This window comes from Cavia porcellus, unplaced genomic scaffold, assembly GCF_034190915.1.
Source record: "Cavia porcellus strain 051 isolate PalLab524CR breed Dunkin Hartley unplaced genomic scaffold, mCavPor4.1 scaffold_8, whole genome shotgun sequence".
Classification (NCBI taxonomy): domain Eukaryota; kingdom Metazoa; phylum Chordata; class Mammalia; order Rodentia; family Caviidae; genus Cavia; species Cavia porcellus.
Window position 1 is genome coordinate 58,142,569 of NW_026947491.1, and position 18,090 is coordinate 58,160,658.

General features: G+C 33.4%; 1 protein-coding gene across 3 annotated transcripts in view; it reads left to right on the plus strand.

Moving 5' to 3' along the window:
- Positions 1-18,090, plus strand: part of Msrb3 (methionine sulfoxide reductase B3) — a 197,678-nt gene that overhangs the window by 94,847 nt on the left and 84,741 nt on the right. For all 3 annotated transcript variants that reach the window (XM_063255081.1, XM_003476108.5, XM_063255082.1), the window contains exon 5: positions 3,432-3,460. In XM_063255081.1, coding sequence (XP_063111151.1) covers positions 3,432-3,460 — 29 coding nt within the window. The remainder of the gene's footprint in view (positions 1-3,431; positions 3,461-18,090) is intronic.

An 18,090-nucleotide genomic window follows, 5' to 3' on the forward strand; every position in this document is an offset into this window, starting at 1 on the left:
AAAAAGAAAATATGTTAAAGTAAAATAAAAATTTTAACTTCAATTCATATAGACTTTTCAAAGATGATAGGCTGTTCTCTGTAAATAAAAAACAGTGGTTTCATAAATTTGTCCAAAAGTGTACAACTATAACCAGAGGACTAAACCTCCCAACTGAGTCTTCTGAAAATCTGCAGTTCTGTCTCAAAAGATTGCATATATTATGTATCTTAATTATTTAAAATATTAACAATACTCAAGTTCTCTCAGCATCTTCTCCTTCTGCTTTAAAATTCATAAAATGTTAATTTCCAGCCTTAACCATTTGGCAATTTTAATTTAATCCTTGCTATGACTTGGATATTGTTTAAGTACTTTCTCTAAAGATTCATGTGCTGGACCCTTGATCTCAATATGGAGGTGTATAAATGGTGGATCTTTTAAGAGTGGGGCCTAGTGCAAAGTAGTTGCATGGTCACAGCTAGCCATAAAAGACATGACAAACCTTGTTTTACCAAATAGGCATGTATCTGTTTAAAACTCATGAGATTCTGCCTCTAAAATGAAAAAGAAGAGAATGAATGCTATAAAACAGTAACAGTGCTAGGGTAACTATCTTTTGCTATTACCAAAACAACTGGTTAAATAGATTTAATCATAGATATGAGTATGTAATTTAGGGGTAAAATGGGTATCTTTGAAGATGAATTTATATTATGCCTCATTACTCTATTTTATGCACTGAAGAAATATGCTTTTAATAAATGAATGAATACCCTGGTTGGTCTTTGTTGTATAATCTACATTATTTTCTTTTTTACACTGGCTATTTATTTGTATATATCTATATTTTACTTACTTTCTGAAGGAGAATTTATGAGAATTCCTCAAGGAGAGAGATCATGCTGCATAGTAAAATAGAGAATGCTTGTGTCTCTGTATATATAAAATCTCATGGTAATCTGAATTAGCTTATGCAATAGGAAGAATTTCCCCCATCCTCAAATCTTACAGTTTTAACTTCTATTATCTTGTGTTAATAATTAATAGAGTGGCTGTATTCTTTTGAATGTTCAAAACTGTGTCTGAGAATTCTGAAAAAAAATTTTAAATGGTATGTGAAGCTACTAAGTTTGTGAATGTGCTTTCTGTGCCTTTTATGGGTATATTTTATATAATGATCAGCATCTCTGGGGAACATAAGATAATTTGAAGAAGTTTTCTGACATGATTTTTTGGTATAGTGCTTTTGTATTATTATTTGCTTTAGACTTTTTGTTAATTTATAGATTTATTTGTTCATTTATTAAATCTTGCTACAATTTTTAAATTAAGTCTGTAGTGTCAGGTACTATGCCCAGTGTTGGGAAAACGAAAATTTGTGAAACCCAGTCTATCGCTGACTAAGCTTAGTGTCAGTGCTACACAGTGTCTTCACTGTGCTGTGCATGTCCTCACCCAGTGGAATAACTGAGCAGGGAGCAGAAAAAGTGTGGGGAGCAAGTAGGATGCTAACATCTGGACCCTGGAAAGAAGTGACTAGCATATCCAATGAGTGAGAGGTTCGTAAAGCAAGGACAGTGTTTTTGCATTTAACGTTAGGAGGCTATGTGTAAACCTTAGCAAAGACTGATTTTAGTGACTCAAGGAGTAAATATGTTAGGAGTCCAGGAAAGGAAGATAAATGGCATAAGATACAGTCTATTGTCTATCATTAGATACACTTCATTTTAAAGCCAGAAGAGAAGATAAAGCAAGGTATAGACTTGAAGGAAGCTTTACAAATATTCTAGATCACTTATGTGCTGAAGAGACACGGAAGCTATAGAAAACCAGGTATTAAAGATATGGTGGAGAGCAGGAATAAATTGTGACAGCCTGGCCTCAGGGGAGATGTGGAAATACATTTCAGCACACAGAGAAGAAACAACAGCCCTGGCTTTTCTATACGCTAAGAAAACAAAGGGTGTGTGTAGATGTAGGCATTTCCCTTAAGAGATATCCAAATGCAAGCACTAGGCACTACATAGGTCTTGTGACTACAGGTTAAGTAAGGTATGGCTGTAGTCTGTAGGCAGAAATAGATACAGAAGGCAGTGGGACATGTGTAAAGTGTTATTAGAGTTGTCAGCAGGGATGATGCAATCACAGGAAAAATAGGAGCAAGTGCTCCCAGAACTGGAAAGATAAAAACCAAAAATACGTTGTATCTGAAATAAGAGGCAGGGAAATGAGGATTGAGATAAGATTTGGTTTGATAATTGAAAACCACAATTGCAGGTGTGTGTGTGTGTGTGCGTGTATAGTTGCAATTATATATTTAGCATTATATATTTGCAATGATATATAATTATATATAATAATAAATATATAATTGCAACTGTACTTTTATATACATATGTTTTATATGTTATTTATATTTTTTATTTAAGCAGCAGGTGAAACTTGTAAAGTACTTAAGAAAATGAATTTTTATGATGAAAGAAGCTTCTTGCTTATCCTCCCTTATCCTCTTTGATGACTTTTTTGAAACTAATTTAAGTGAAAAAAGCCACTACTTCCAAAAGTGCTTTGGTACCCTGGCATAATTTCAAAGAATTCTCCTTTCCTAGTTAACTACATTTCCCCAGGAAAAAAAATCTTCTCTGTCAATGTAACATCCTTTAACAGGACTCCTGCTGCTCTGTTCTTGTATCTTGCTGTGGCAGCTGTGAACGTATATACTATTGATAGTTAATGTGTGATATAAATCCGACTGCAGTATGCCCACTAATTGGTTTGAGAGCTAGATATAGACAATGCTGTCTTATAGTAGCCTGTGTAGATAGGCCTAGTCACAGGGTTAATTCTGCTTGACAGCACATCAGCAGCATCTTGAGAGTAATTACCCAACAGAAGTTTTCCCACAGCCAAACTGAGAGCTTCAAAGGCTTCTGAATTTACAACTAGTATTAACTTATATCTGAAACATAATGCTCCCACAAGGGCTCAAGTTTTTTCCTCTTATTAAATGTATGGAGTGACTAGGTTCATTTGCTGTGCGCTGAGAACTTACTGAAAAATTACTTAGTGTTAAATAATTGAAAATCTTTAATAATGAAGTAAAACAGCATGATTATAGGTTTAGGGTTTTTTATTGTTTTACGTATTGAAAGAAATAATTTATGAAGTCTAGGTGCATTTAAAAAATTATCCTCTTTTTCTCTCAAAAATAAGCTTAAGATGTTATTATCTTTTTCCATACTGGGCTTATTGATATATGCATATTTAGGAGACCTAGGATAATCTATGTATTTAAAATTGTTAAAAATAAATATATATTTACACTTTAGAAAAGCATTTTATTGCATTATGACTATATAGGAATCTCTAAATTTTAACACTTCTCCATAAAGTAACTTGTTACTTTACAAACAACTTTTACATTATAAAAATTCTTTTTCACTTTGCAGGTCAGAAACCAAATTTGACTCCGGTTCAGGTATGTTTACATTATAATGTTATTGTGAGTATATTTTATTTACATTATTCTCTGAGGAGTAATTTATTAGATCAACTATTTTGATTTTAAGCAGACTGGTTAGTTTCTTTTAGAAATGAGAGCCTTCTCTGGAAGCAGGGTTGTTGAGTGCTCCTAATCATAATTTGAGAGGTTCGCTTAGGGATTTTCACAGTTTTGCCATAACATTAAATATTCTAGATCTGCACAGTTTACGAATGGAGATTGTACATACTTACTGATCAAAATAGAATATTATTTTCTCCATGGGACAAAGCATCTTGAATAATTTAAAGATTCCCTGAAAGTGCTTTGTCATCAAATGCAGGTAATGGATGCATTTAATCCAGCAAATGAGTTTCAACCAATAGAAATAAAACTTGGTCCATGACTTACTGTTTTTTTGATATTTTATTGGGTGTTAATGGGAAATTAAAATCATTCTAAGCATTATTTTGTATCTAGTGAGACAATTTATAGCCTCACAAACAGTGACCTATCAACCTTGTTAGATGTTTTCTTCTCATTAAACCATGTGATTCTCAAGTTTGTCTATGTCACTTGCTGATATTTATCCACTTCAGAGTTTCTGATGATGTTTACAATTAAAACACAACATGTGATTCCCGTTCCACATCAATAAATTGTGCTCTTTGATGGGCTGTTGATAAAGTTTTTTTTTTAATTCCAGAAGAAAATAATTTGCAGAAAAATTACAACTTTTTGAGTTTAAAAATAACATTCTTACTCTGGTATGAGTTCCATAATAATTTAACTTAAAAATATTTTTGCCTTTTATGTTCACAGAGGAACCAAATGCTGTAACTTCTTTTCCATAGTATTATTAAGGAACTGACATACTTTTCTTCATGAGTTTCATCTTTCTTTTATTGTATACTTTTATGAATTTCTCCACTTTGGTGAAACCGCTTTACCTATAAAGTCTGTTAAGTTAACAAATTCACTTTATTTAAGAACTAAGGGTCCAGGAATTTAGCTCAGAGGCAAAAGCACTTGTCTGGCAAGCGTGAGGTCGTGAGTTCATTCCCTGGTGCCGAAAATAAAACAAAACTTAAAATTCCAGAGCTCCATCTATATATTTTGGGGCTCCTGAATTACCTATGAAAGTGGTAGTATAAGTGATAGATTTTTGGTAAATAATATTGACTATTTTGAGGCTACTGGTGTGATGACATTGTCCAGTTTCACTGATTTGCTGAAGGTGTCTCAAATGGGATGAAAGTCTTTCATTTTAAAGTACTTAACATCTTTAAGAATAGTAAGACATAAATGATCAAAATTGATAGAGAGTAAATTTGTATATGGAATTGCATGTCTATTTTTTTAATCTCTGCCATTCAGTTACCAAATAATTATTAAGAACTCACTTCATTATGATTTGATTTCTAAACATCAAACAAGCAACTGGTTTTAGGTTATAGGATCTAGAATAAAGTTTTTAAAAGGAAAACTTCCACTAGTTCATTCTAAAGTCAAAATCTGGAAATAGTGCACTAAACTGAAATACTAGGCAGCTGTTGTCAAAGTCAGATAATTTACGTCAAATTTTCAAATGCAAATTAAAGTATGCTGCTAAATTCCTGTACCGGAGCTTAATATTTATCATGGAAATAGTTATAACATCTGCACCAGCACACATCCTTCACTCTGTGACTCTTGTTTTCTTCAGATCCTTTAAGAAAAATGTCTATCATGGACAACATCTGCATGTCTTTGAGAACTACAAATTTCTGTACCCTTAAAGCCTTATGGGAAATACTAATTGAAAGTTTATTCTTTTAATTTTAAATTAAAATATAGAGCAAATTCATATGGTTTCAAATTAAGAAATGAGCATTTTTTCTTATAACCTCTTTTAGAATAGTATTGAATGAGTATTCATGAGAAAGGTAGTGAGAAATGCATTCTTTGCATTTTGTATCATGAAAATTTTGATTAGGAATAAGATTACATATTAGAACAACTAAATGAATAATTTTAATAGGTTCAGATTCTCTATGGTTCATCAAATACAGAATGTAAACTAACTCTGTTTAATGTTGTATACAACTATGACAAATTAAGACTTTAAATTAAGGATGATGCCAATTTTACTTTAAAAAAAAGTTTAAAAAAGTAAACACTATGTTCAATGGCTAGCCATGAAGGAAAGGATTTTAAAGACAAATCACAATACACCATATATACATACATACATACATACATATATATGTATGTATGTATGTATAGATCTACAGAGTGATAAAGAGCACACATATATTTGAACATGTTTATACACAAGTATTGTTTTCAAGGAAAGTATCTAATTGGAGTTTACTATATATAGTTTGTGCAAATGAGTATCAGCCAGTGAAGTGAAATTCAGAAAGAAAGAAATATTTTTATTGCTACTACATGGCAAAAAATTTCAGTTGTTGAAAATATACCAGAGATTATATAAATATTTTAATGACAATTTTATCAGTTATTTTTATGAAAGCAATTCCACATAACCTTTTTGGGTTTTTTGTTTGTTTGTTTGAAGATAGGGTTTTGCTGTGTAGTTCAAGTTGATCCTGAACTCACAATGATCCTCCTGCCTCCGCTTACTGAGTATTGGAATTACAGGCATGTACCACTATGCCTGACTTTTAAAAGTTAATATTTTTATAATGAAAAATTTCAGTCACATTTAAAAGTAGAGCATAGTATGTTGAACAGTTAACATACCATTATCTAAAATGTACTGTTAAAAATACTTTGCCATATTTATTTCACTTGTATTTTTGTTTGAAATATTTTGAACTAAAATACATACACTTATGTGACTTTTAAAAATATAAAAATCTTGTCTTTACTTACTTAAATGGGTCATTTTTCATCTAATTTACAAATTTGGGTCACATACAAATTATGGAAAAGATTGTGGTACCTTTGTTTCCACATTCAGTTAAAGGGACTTTGAAAATTCTGCTTATGATGAATCACATGGTTAAGGAATCCTTCAATCAGAATTAATTCTGATCTGAGAACCCCAGGAATATTCTCTCCTCACAATTAATTTGGTTGAAATTTTAGCTGCCATTTAGGTATGGTCTTTATGTATGGATTTATATATTGGTTAAAAAGCCTTTTTGTTGCTTTATAACTCTGCTGGATTTGCCAGTTGACAGAATGAGCCTGCCTTCTTTCTAAAAGTGTTTTAAACTTTCTATTTAAACACAGATTCCTATTTGATGTAGTAGTAATGTTGCTTGCCTAGGATCATGCAGAGTTGGTGATTTTACTAATAGAGTAAAACAGACTTCCTTTTATGTTCAGAAGTAGCAAGAAACTGTGCTCTTCTCCCCACCTCCCAAGAAGGGAAGTTAGTTGATGCTGGAGGAAGCAGAACATTGAGTTTAATGTAGTGATTAAACATGAAAGCCATATATCAAATCTCAGGAGAAACATACTTTTGAAAGAGGCAGAGAACTGTAGAGCATATTGCATGATAGGCTATATAAACAGAGCCCTGGAGGTCACTGTGTGGATGCAAACCAATTAAATAAAGAACTTACTGGCTTTGCTTTCTATCATCTCGATGGGGAGGATCACAAGTTAACATGCACAGGGTTGAAGTATAAACTTTGCCAGAGTAAGCTAGACATCTTTGGAAACTCCATTAACTCTTTCAATTCACTACTAAGATTTTTTTAAATCAAGGTTTTCAGGTGGTTAAAGATTTAAATTGGAAAATATAAACTCTTTTGGGCTGCTGCACATATCTTTGAGGAAAGGTGCTAGTAATGATTGAAAAGGAAGGATAAAAAAGAGAATGAGCATCTGGAAAGACCCAGAATTGACTGTATAGTCAGATTTCAAGAATGTGCATGTCTTCCAAAACCAGTTCATTTGGAAAAAGAGAATAACTGGCAAAAGATGTTTTTCTCTTCTTCAGAATTCTAGGTATACAGCAAAGGTATAGTTAGAATTTACTGATCACTAATACATCAGGATACTATTAGTTCTGTTCTGATCTAAATGAGAAGAACCTGATACTTGAAAGTTAATAACTATATGTTTAGGATTACTTGTAGGCTAATTCTGTATTTTTAACCATCCCAAGTAAAGTCTGAGTGAGAAAATAAAATACTAACTCAAATGGTATAGTTTTGTGATCCATAAAGATTCAAAACAACAACAAAAAATTCTATCCAGTCATGTTGGCTGAGAAAATGAATAAGCTTGTGTTTAGTGCCTATCGATTCTGGGCTGCTTGGCATAACTATGCTAAGGAAATGGGTTTACAGAACAAGGCAACTCAAAGGTATAAGATTTCATGAAAGCAAATTATGGAGGATTAAGAAACCTAATGAGCATGGTTTAGTGTGGAGTGTTGAAGCGGGAGCTCACTATTAAATAAAGCCCAAGGGTGTAGAAGGTTAGGAGATCCTAAAAGACACGATAATAAAAGGCACAACAGATTATAATTATCCTGAAGGGGGAAACCTCCAAGGAACAAAAAGCAGCTAGTGTCGCTTTTAGGATTTGTGATTAAAAAGGAGTCTACACACCAAGCTAAGGAAATCAAAGAATATAGTCAGTTAACACATAAGGGCAGTGAAAAATAGAGTGGGTTGTTATGGTAGTCAGTCAGTTGAAGGAAAATGAGAAATTTGATTGTAGTAGACCTACAGTTTTGAAAACTTAGCCAATTTTTTTATTTGTTAATAGGTTTTCAAAAGTCTTCTAAAGAAATACTAATAAGGAACATATTTTCAGTTCTTAAGTGGGGGGAATATGTTGACAGTGCAATTTAGTTTGGTCATTTTAACTTATCTTAAAAGGTCTCATAACAATGAAGAACAAATAAAATATTAATCTGCATAAAAATATTGAAATCTATATTTGAACACCATTCAATAGTAAAAATAAGGAATATACAAATATGCATTTGTTAGTTAATCCAATATATATTATTGGGCATTCCATATGCCAAATATTGAGATTATAGCTGTGAAAATGGTGGATACAATTCCTTGGAATCTTACACTACTTGGTGCATTATATAAATTCACATGGATTTCTCTTTGTGTTTAACTGAGGAGATCTAACAAGCCTAAACTTAGATCCAGATGGCGAGTTAAAGAGCTCTTGATACTGAAACATGAGCTGATACATTTTACATTTGAACTTTACCTTTCTTTATTCAAACTATGCCACATTGTTTTCTACTTTTGAGTCTAAAAAACATGCTGCAATAATTCTAAAGGTTCGTATGTAGCTTTTCTATACTGTTAAATAAGAAGTGCCGTTTTGTACTTGTTAATAAGAGATTAATTTAGAAGAGAATAGTGACAAATATTTGTGAATGTTGCACTCTGCTTTGCATTTTACTTATTTATTGGATCCTTGTCATGGTTGGTCTGCAAAATCAGGCAACCTTCTCCATAGCAACCTAACTTGACTGTATAGAAGCAAGTAGAGGGGACTCAGCCATTCATTTTTTAAAATATACTATGTTAATGTAAAAATCTTGAAACACCAAGGTATAGTGGTTAAGTGCTTAGGTTTGGGTGACAGATCTAAGTAAAAGCTCTTTCTACTCCTAATATCTTTTAAGTTTTAAAAAAATTATTTTTGTTTTAATTTTTGAAACAGGAACTTGCTATGTAATCCAGGCCAGCTTTGAACTCACTGTGTAGCCCAGGTGCCTCATTTTCCTGAGTGCTCAGATACAAATGTACCACTATGTTACATATTTAAACTTTGTATTTTCTTTTCTTACTTAGATTAAAACATTTCAAACTATGAATTTTCTTCATTGTGGCTTTTGCTGAATCCTAAAAGTTTTTATATTGTCCTTTAAGTATTGCAATTTTGATTTTCTTTTGGACACAGTAATTTAGAAGTGCTTATATATTTCCAAGTTTTCTACTTTTTGTTTTTGTTAATATTTTTCAGTTTCTTTGCTGAGTGATCAAAGAATATGGCTTTACTATTTTTTAGTGAGTCTAAAAGTAATACTAAAGATTCTTGGCTTCATATATTTTTAATTTTTGTGATTGTCCTCTAGATGACTTGAAAACTTTTTGCAATGTAAAGAATTTGATGCAAATTCATTATTAAGTACAGGTAATTCATGATATATCTTTTATATTGTTATTTATTGGTTTCTGTTTTGACAAGTTTGAAAGGAAATAGTCTGTTATTAAATTTTTTGTTTTGTTTTGTTTTTTGTTTTTTTGAGAAAGGTTCTCACTATGTAGCCCAGGCTAGCCCCTAACTCATGGAGATACTCCTGCCTCAGCCTCTGAGTTCTTGGATTATGGCTGTGCCTAGCTCAAATTTTTTGTATCCTGATTTTTGCCCCTTTAAATATCACCACCTCAGTTTTACCAGCTTTATAACCTCCATACTGGAGCTAGTCAGCTTGATTGGTTTTACACTGAATGATCTTATGGAAAACATTATTGTAGATCAGTGTTCTTGCAAATAGAGACTGTTTTAAATAGGAAACTTACATTATTTCAAATTTATATGTGAAACAAGGAGATTGTTTACCACCTATAAATAGTAGTGTTCCCTACTTCTCTCATGTTCCTATTTGTATCACTGTAAGGCAATTAAAATTTAAAAATATCTTCATAAGATTTTATGTAATGGGAAATAAACTTCTATTATGAAAGGACACTTGATATTTTGCTTGTGTGTGTGTGTGTGTGTGTGGCAAATAGTCCCGTGCCTAGGAATATGCCCTAGTAAATAATTTCCTGTAGTTATTATGTAGTGGCAAATATTACTAGATATGTGTTGAATAAGTGATTGAAAGATTAGGGATTACATTATTTAATATAACGATGGTACTGTAAGCTGGGGATTTAGCACAGTAGTACAAGCACCTGCCTGGCAAGCATGAGGTTGTGAGTTCGATCCCCAGTTCATATAGATATAGATGTAGATGTAGATATATAGATATACAGATATTGATATAGATGGTCTGTGACATAATCACCCAGCCTATCTGTTACTGACTATCATGAGTGTAATAGATCGCCCTTGAAAAGCAGTAACTTAATCATTTGTTCATGCTCGTATGTCTGTGGATTGATTGTGAATTGGCTGGCATATGGATTGGGGTCAGGTTTGTCTCACATGTCTTGTCATGGCTGGCTTAAGACAAGAGGATAAACTGAACTTTGTAAACATATTACAAGCCTGTGCATCAGGTTTGTTAATACATTGTACAGCAGTTAAGCAAGTCATACACAGAAGTTTAAAGTCTTGGGAAAGAACTCTTTGTTTTTTTACTGATCCTACAACTTTAGATATTCTTTCCTCTGCTGAGAATAACTGCATATCACGTTGAAAGATGTGGGCATATGAAAAGAAAGAGCAGGAGATAATAATTGAATCCACTACATTAGAACATTACACATTAAATCAGTTAAATTTATAAAAATATTCCTGGAGTTAGAGTGATTATATTTTTGAAGTGGACCCAATGCTTTCTTTAAAAATTAATTTTTGAGACCCTAATTTCAGTTGTGATACTACTGACATATAATAATAAAACTATTTGAACAAGGCTTTATCATTTAAAAATTACCAAATCTTATGTGATATACAGGGTCTGTCTTGCCATTGAAGGAATTGGAGATATTGAAAGGCGAAGTGATTTACCAAAGACCATACACATATTTGTAGGTGCCAGCAGTGTTAGCTGAGTAGTATAAATTGGGATATATGCTTTGGTCCATGTTTGACTATCGATGCAGTTGTCTTTAATGAGCAGTCTCTATTTCTCACACTCTTAGGTACAGAATACTGTTATTAATTCACTGAGTCAATATATAAATATTTTGACTTTGACTTAGTGGTCAGTCATGAGCAGCCAGCTAACTTACCAGTGTATATACAGCACTTACTCTATTTAAGAATAGTGGAGGATGTATGACTATGATACAGTTCCTACCTTCACAGATTTGGGGGTGGGTACTGGGGATTGAACTCACAACCTTGAACTTGCCAGACAGGTGCTTATGCTGCTGAGCTAAATCCTCAGCCCCCTTCACAGATTTTATCATCCAGTGGAAGAGATATCTACGAGTTTAGGGCAATACAAGTGATTTCAGTAATGGAATCCTAGATTTCCCCTGCCCCGGGTGATTTTTTAAAAGGAAATTTACCTTAAGGTATGTGATTGATTAGAGCAGTTTCTTGGAGGCAATATCTTGAAGGATAGAATTGGTTTAGATACAAATAAAAAGGAGAATATTTTAGGGAGCCACTTAAAACAGGCAATAGACATAACTACTAAAAATTTGCTTGCCAGAACAAGAAGATTCTTGTTGCAGTGTACTAGTATATTTGAAAGTATTAGAGACCATACTTTAAACATAACTCTGTAGGTAATAATAGTGATAATAATTGCTAACAGAGGTTTTACGTTTACTGTTTAATATTTACTAACCTATTTAGTGTGTATGGACCATACATTATTATTCCTATTGTATAAATGGGTGGACTAAGGCATAAGAAGTTTGGATAGTTAGCTCAAGGTCACATAGCTAGTGACAGGCCCAAATTTGATCTTAATCAGCTTGATTCAAGAGCTAGTGGTATTAATCACTTAGGTAATTTGAAAATCCAGAACAAAAACAATATTTTGTACATTTTTACTCATGTAACCTACTTCCTTATAACTTACGTCCACATATTCATGGATGATTTTAGACATTTTCTACCTTGGAAATTAGAGTTACTTATATTTGGTAGACTGTTAAGAAAGTGATTTTGAAGATAACATAGAATTTGAATTTCCATGTGCAAATTTCCTCCCCAACATTAAATTAACTGCTCAGAAAGATGATATGTATGCAAGAGTTGTTGTAAAAAAAATGACTGAGAAATGAGACAATATGGCTGAATAGAGGAGAAATCTTATTTGGAGCTACTCAGAGAAATTCAACTAAAACACAGGTAATTGGAAGAAAGGGAAGGGACATTCACCCTGAAACTAAACTCATTCTGACATGAGACTAATAGAGTAAGCAAAACATAGATAAAGGACTTAATAAAATGGACATCCAGCCCACCTGCTGCAGGTGGGTCACCAAGTCAAGATGACTGCCTGCCACACCTAGAATCTTAAACAAACAAGCAAAAAGTTATACTAAAATAATGTGGCTAAACCAAGCCATACAGGATAGATTTGGGATACAAGGCTCCCTGCCCCTACTGCCTTCCTCGAAACAAAAGATGGTATAGTCCAGCAGTAAATTCTGCTGACATGAGCTGCTCCTTCCCTGACAATCAGCCAGTTTTCATTTTTTTTGTTGTTGTTTTTTTTCTCTTTTTTCCCCCTTCTTTTGATGCATCAGAGTGCTATCTGAAAGTGCCAGAAACAAGAATAAAGACTATAGGGGCACTTAATTAATGGAACAACTAACCCATCTTCTGTGACCTGTGATTAGAGAGGCACAGGGAATTAAACAGCCCTGTACCTCAGGACTGTGCATCCCTGGACTGTGCTAACATAGCTGGGGGTGGGAACAGAAAGCTACCCCACAGCACCTCTCCAGCTCACCTATGAAAGTTACGAACTCCAGAAGAGACAAATGACAGTGGTGGCAGCAGAACTTGTAAAGCAGTGAATGGGAAGTTAGCACCCTGCCTCGGGAGAGGAGTCAAAATTGAGACTGAGCAGCTTTGGACTGTAACAGCAAGAGCAAAGAATCAGACCATATCACAGCATCGCTGTCCACTTTACAACAAACGACCTGAGAGGACAAAGACTTGCCACTGGAAGAGGAACACAGAAGGCAGAGCAAGGACCAGGAGGAGCCAAAGGTGTACATAACTGGGAACAGCCCCTTGTCACTGTCTGAAAACAGCACAGCAACTGGGAGACAGACGACATCAAGAGAAAGTGGGTAAGGAGTAGGAGGGTGAAAAGGGACATACACAAAGTACTGACTGAAGATTTTGGCCCCAGGTTCCCACATCTGGAGGCCAACATCAACCTCAAATCTAGCATAAAAGGCTGTAGAAGAAATCAGATCAGAAATTATCTTTCATGTAAAAAGGGAAATGTCAACATCCATAGAAAAATTGCTCAGCAAATATAGGGTAGAGATAGATTAAAAAAAAAAAGAAGATTATAGGAAGAGGATGGAAACCACTAATGATAAATATAGGAAAGATACAAAAAGTATGAAATGGATTCAAACAGATTTCCAGAAAATTAAAAATTCCATTGAAATCTGGCAAAACCACTTGAACAAAACTAAAGACAGACTTTCAGATCTTGAAGATAGGATCTTGGCAAGTGATCATAAAAGGAAAGATCTCAAAAATAGCAAAAGATCAGGAAATGATAATTCAACAGCTGAAAGACAACACAAAGAAAAATAATACAGTAATCGGTGTCAATGAAAAAATAGAATTCAAATGACAAATCACAGTATTGCAGAAGAAATAGCAGAAAATTTCCTGAGCATGGGAAAAGAATCTGATACACAGCTAAGAGAGGCATGTAGTACTCCAACTAACAACAATCAAAATAAATCTATACCCAGACATATAATAAGATCCCAGAAATTCAGAACAAGAATACAGTATTAAAAGCTGTTAGAGAAAAGAAACCTATAAAGGAAAGCCCATTTAAATTATGTAAAACTTCTCAACACAAACCCTCAAGTCAAAAAGAACTTGGAGTGAAGTATTTCAAGCCCTGAGAAAAACAACTTCCAACCCAGATTGGTGTACCCTGCAAAATTATCTTTCAGAATTAATGCAGAAATAAGATACTTCCATGATAAAGGACAACTGAAGAAATTCATGTCCACCAAACCAATACTACTAAGGGTACTGAAAGGTATTCTAGACAAGATAAAAGATAACCACAATTCTAAGAACAGCAGAAAGAAACCACTGAGCAGGGCTGGCAGTTAAACAGGGAAAAACTATGGAATCAACAGCAAGAAAATAACATGACAAAGATAAGCCAGTAGATATCAGTTATAACCATCAATGTAAAGGGGCCTCAATTCACCAATCAGGTGAAACAGACTGAGTAGATCAAGAATCATGATCCTACAATATGCTAAATACAAGTAGCAAATTTAACTCAAAAAGAAATTCGTAGACTGAGTCAAAGGTTGGAAAACAGTACTCCATGCGACAGGAACCCAGAAAAAAGCAGGCATAGCTATTGTATTTTCAGACAATATGAACTTCAAGCCAAGAATGATTGAAAAGAAAAAAGAAGGTAACTACATACTTGTGAGAGGAAAGCTTCTAGAACAGGAGATAAAAGTCATAAATATGTGCACCACATATGGGAGCACCAAACAGTGTAAGAAGACAAATATTAATAGACATGAAAAATGAAATGAACAATAACACAATTGTATAATGGAGGCTGGTAATACCCCACTGCCACAAATATATCAACCAGAAAAAAAATCATCAAAGAAATAACAGAACTTAATAAAATTTATCAAAGGACTTAGTAGATATTTACAGAGTGTTCCACCCAACAGCATCAGAATATACATTCTTCTCAGCTGCACATAGGATGTTCTCTAAAATAGACCATATACTCGCGCATAGAACATGCTTAAATAAATGCAAAAGAATCCCAATTATCCCATATATATTGTCTGACTTCAGTGAAATGAAATTTGAAATTAATGGCAAAAGAAAAATGAAAATTAAATGACACATTCCTGAACAACCAGTGAGTCCCAGGGGAAATTAAAGAAAAAATTAAACAGTATTTACAACTAAATGAGAATATAGATACAACATACTGGAACTTATGGGATGCAATGAAAGCAGTACTAAGAAGAAAATTTATAGTGACAAATTCTCATGTCAGGTAAACAGAATGAGCACAGATAAGCTAATGTTGTACATTAAGTTTCTAGAAAAAGAAAAGTAAAACAAATCCAAAACCCATACAAAGGAGGAAATTACAAAGGTCAGAGCAGAAATTAATGTAATGGAGACCAAGAAAGCAATACAAAGAATTAATGAATCAAAGAGTTGGTTCTTCGAAGTGTAAACAAAATGATAAACCCTTAGCCAATCTTATCTTAGAAAGAAAAGACTCATATTTATGCAATGAGGGATTAAAAGGGTAGTCACTGCAGATCTTTTGGAAATCAGAAGATCATAAGTACTTACTTTGAAAATCTTTACTCTTATAGAATGGAAAACACATAAAATGGACAGATTTCTAGTACAGGACTAACAAACTCACTAAGAAAGTAATTAAGGAGACTGTACTCTTCACAGTAGCATCCAAATAGTGAAATACTTAGGAATCAATGTAACAAAGGAAGTAAAAGATCTAATGATTGAAAATTACAGTACTCTGAAAAAGGAGGTCAAAGAGGCTATTAGAAAATGGAAAGATACCCTTTGCTCATGGATAGGAAGAACTAACAGTGAAAATAGCTGTACTCCGAAAATTGTTATACAGATTTAATGCAATACTGATCAAAATATCATTAATATACCTCAGAGAACTAGAAAAAAATTCTAAAATTCATCTGGAATCAGAAGAGATCTAGAATAGCAAAGGTGGTCTGGGGCAAAAATGCAAGGCAGGAAGCATCACAATTTCTGACTTGAAATTATACTACAAAACTATTATGATAAAGTCAACATGGTACTGAAAAAAAAAAAAAAAACCAGACCCAAGAACTGGTGGAACAGATTACAAGATGCAGACACAATTACAAACACATTCATCCATCTTACCTTTGACAAAGGGGCCAAATATGTTCACTGTAAGAAAGATAGCCTCTTTAATAAATGGTGCTGAAAAAACTAGCTCTCTAGATGCCAAAGACTAAAACAAGATGCGTGTCTGTCACCAGCACTAAACTAAAGTCAAAATGAATCAGAAACACTAAATTTACTGGAATAAAAAGTAGGTAAAACTCTTGAAGACATAGGTATATGCACAGAGTTCAAGAACCAAACCCAGATTGCAGTACTTTAGAGAATCAAAAACTGTGATCTCATCTTATTAATAAACTTTGACACAGCAGAAGAAATTACAAACAAAGTGCAAAACAAGCCACAGAGTAGGGAAGATTTTAGCCAGTTACGCCTCAAGCAAAAAGCTTCTATCTAGAGCATGTCAAATTTGAAAAATAGACTCTCTAAATTCAAAGATCAAATTAAAAAATAGGCATCTAAGATGAACACACACTTTTCACATGAAATGCAAATGGCAAATGAATGTATGAAAAATGTTAACATCACTGGTCATTTGAGAGATTCAAATTAAAACAACATGGAGATTCCATCTCACCCCAGGAAGAATGGCTATCATCAAGAAATAACCCAGTCAGAATTGCTGCAGGGGCTGTGGGAAAAAGGAACACTTTTCCACTGCTGGTAGGAGTGCAAACTGGTACAACTACTGTGGAAGTCAGTGTGGAGATTCCTCAAAGGCTAGGAATAGAAGTCCCATTTGACACTGCTGTTCTCCTTAATGTCTTTCCAGAGTAATTAAAAACATCAAACTATAGCAATATATTTCAGTCATGTTTATAGCACCACAAATTGTAATGGCTAAATCTTGGAAACATCCCAAATGCCTATCAACTGAGGAAGGCTAAAAAAGATTTGGTATTTTTATACAATGGAGTACTACTCAGCCATAAAGCAAGATAAATTTGAGACTTTTATAGGTAAATGGATGCATCTTGAGACCATACTCATAAGTGATAAATCAGACTCATATGTGTAAACATCATATTTTCTCACTGGTGTGAGAAATTGAAACAGTAAATAAGGTCTAAAATGAACAATAGATATTGTAAAATGGGAAGAAATTTTTCAAAAGGAAAAGGAGCTAAGATGGGTGAAAAGGGAAAAGACAGGAGGGAAAAGGACAAATGCAAGAAAATTATACATTAGTGGTTCTCAGTTCCTTAAAAGGAAGGTTTGTGGGAATACCGTTAGGGTTTTTTTGTTTTGTTTTTGGTACTGGGAATCAAACTCACAAGCTCACACTTGCCAGACATAAGCAACGCTTCTGCCACCAACCTAAATCCCTGGCCCCTACTGGAGAAGTTTTTTATGCCCGTATCTTAAAACCTGAGCAACTACTTTAAATATAATATTATATAGTAATAACTATTGTTCTCCTGTTGTTTTGATATGAAATTTTGTTTTACTTTTTTCATAAAATAAAAATGAAATGACTGAGGAAAGATTAATTAATTTTGAATAATCAGTTATTTTTTATATATTGTACTCATTTTTAACATAGCTCAAAGTTTTCGATCACTGAAGTCTGCTATTTTTTTTGTCCCTATTTTATTTTGGTAGACATCTATCCAGTGGAAGCGTTGGTGACTGTGATCACCTTCATTAGTGAACACTGCATGGATCATTTGGCCAGCCATGTTAATTAACATATCTTGCCTATTCGTGGACAGAAATAAGCTACATCTAACTATGTATAATATGTAGAAAATTTTCTGTAACACATTACTTGGTTGTAGACTTAAGAATTGCAACATCTTACTCTCACATGAAAATATTTTAAGTAATGTATATAACTGAAAGGAAGATATACACTATTGTTGATAATATTAAAAGCC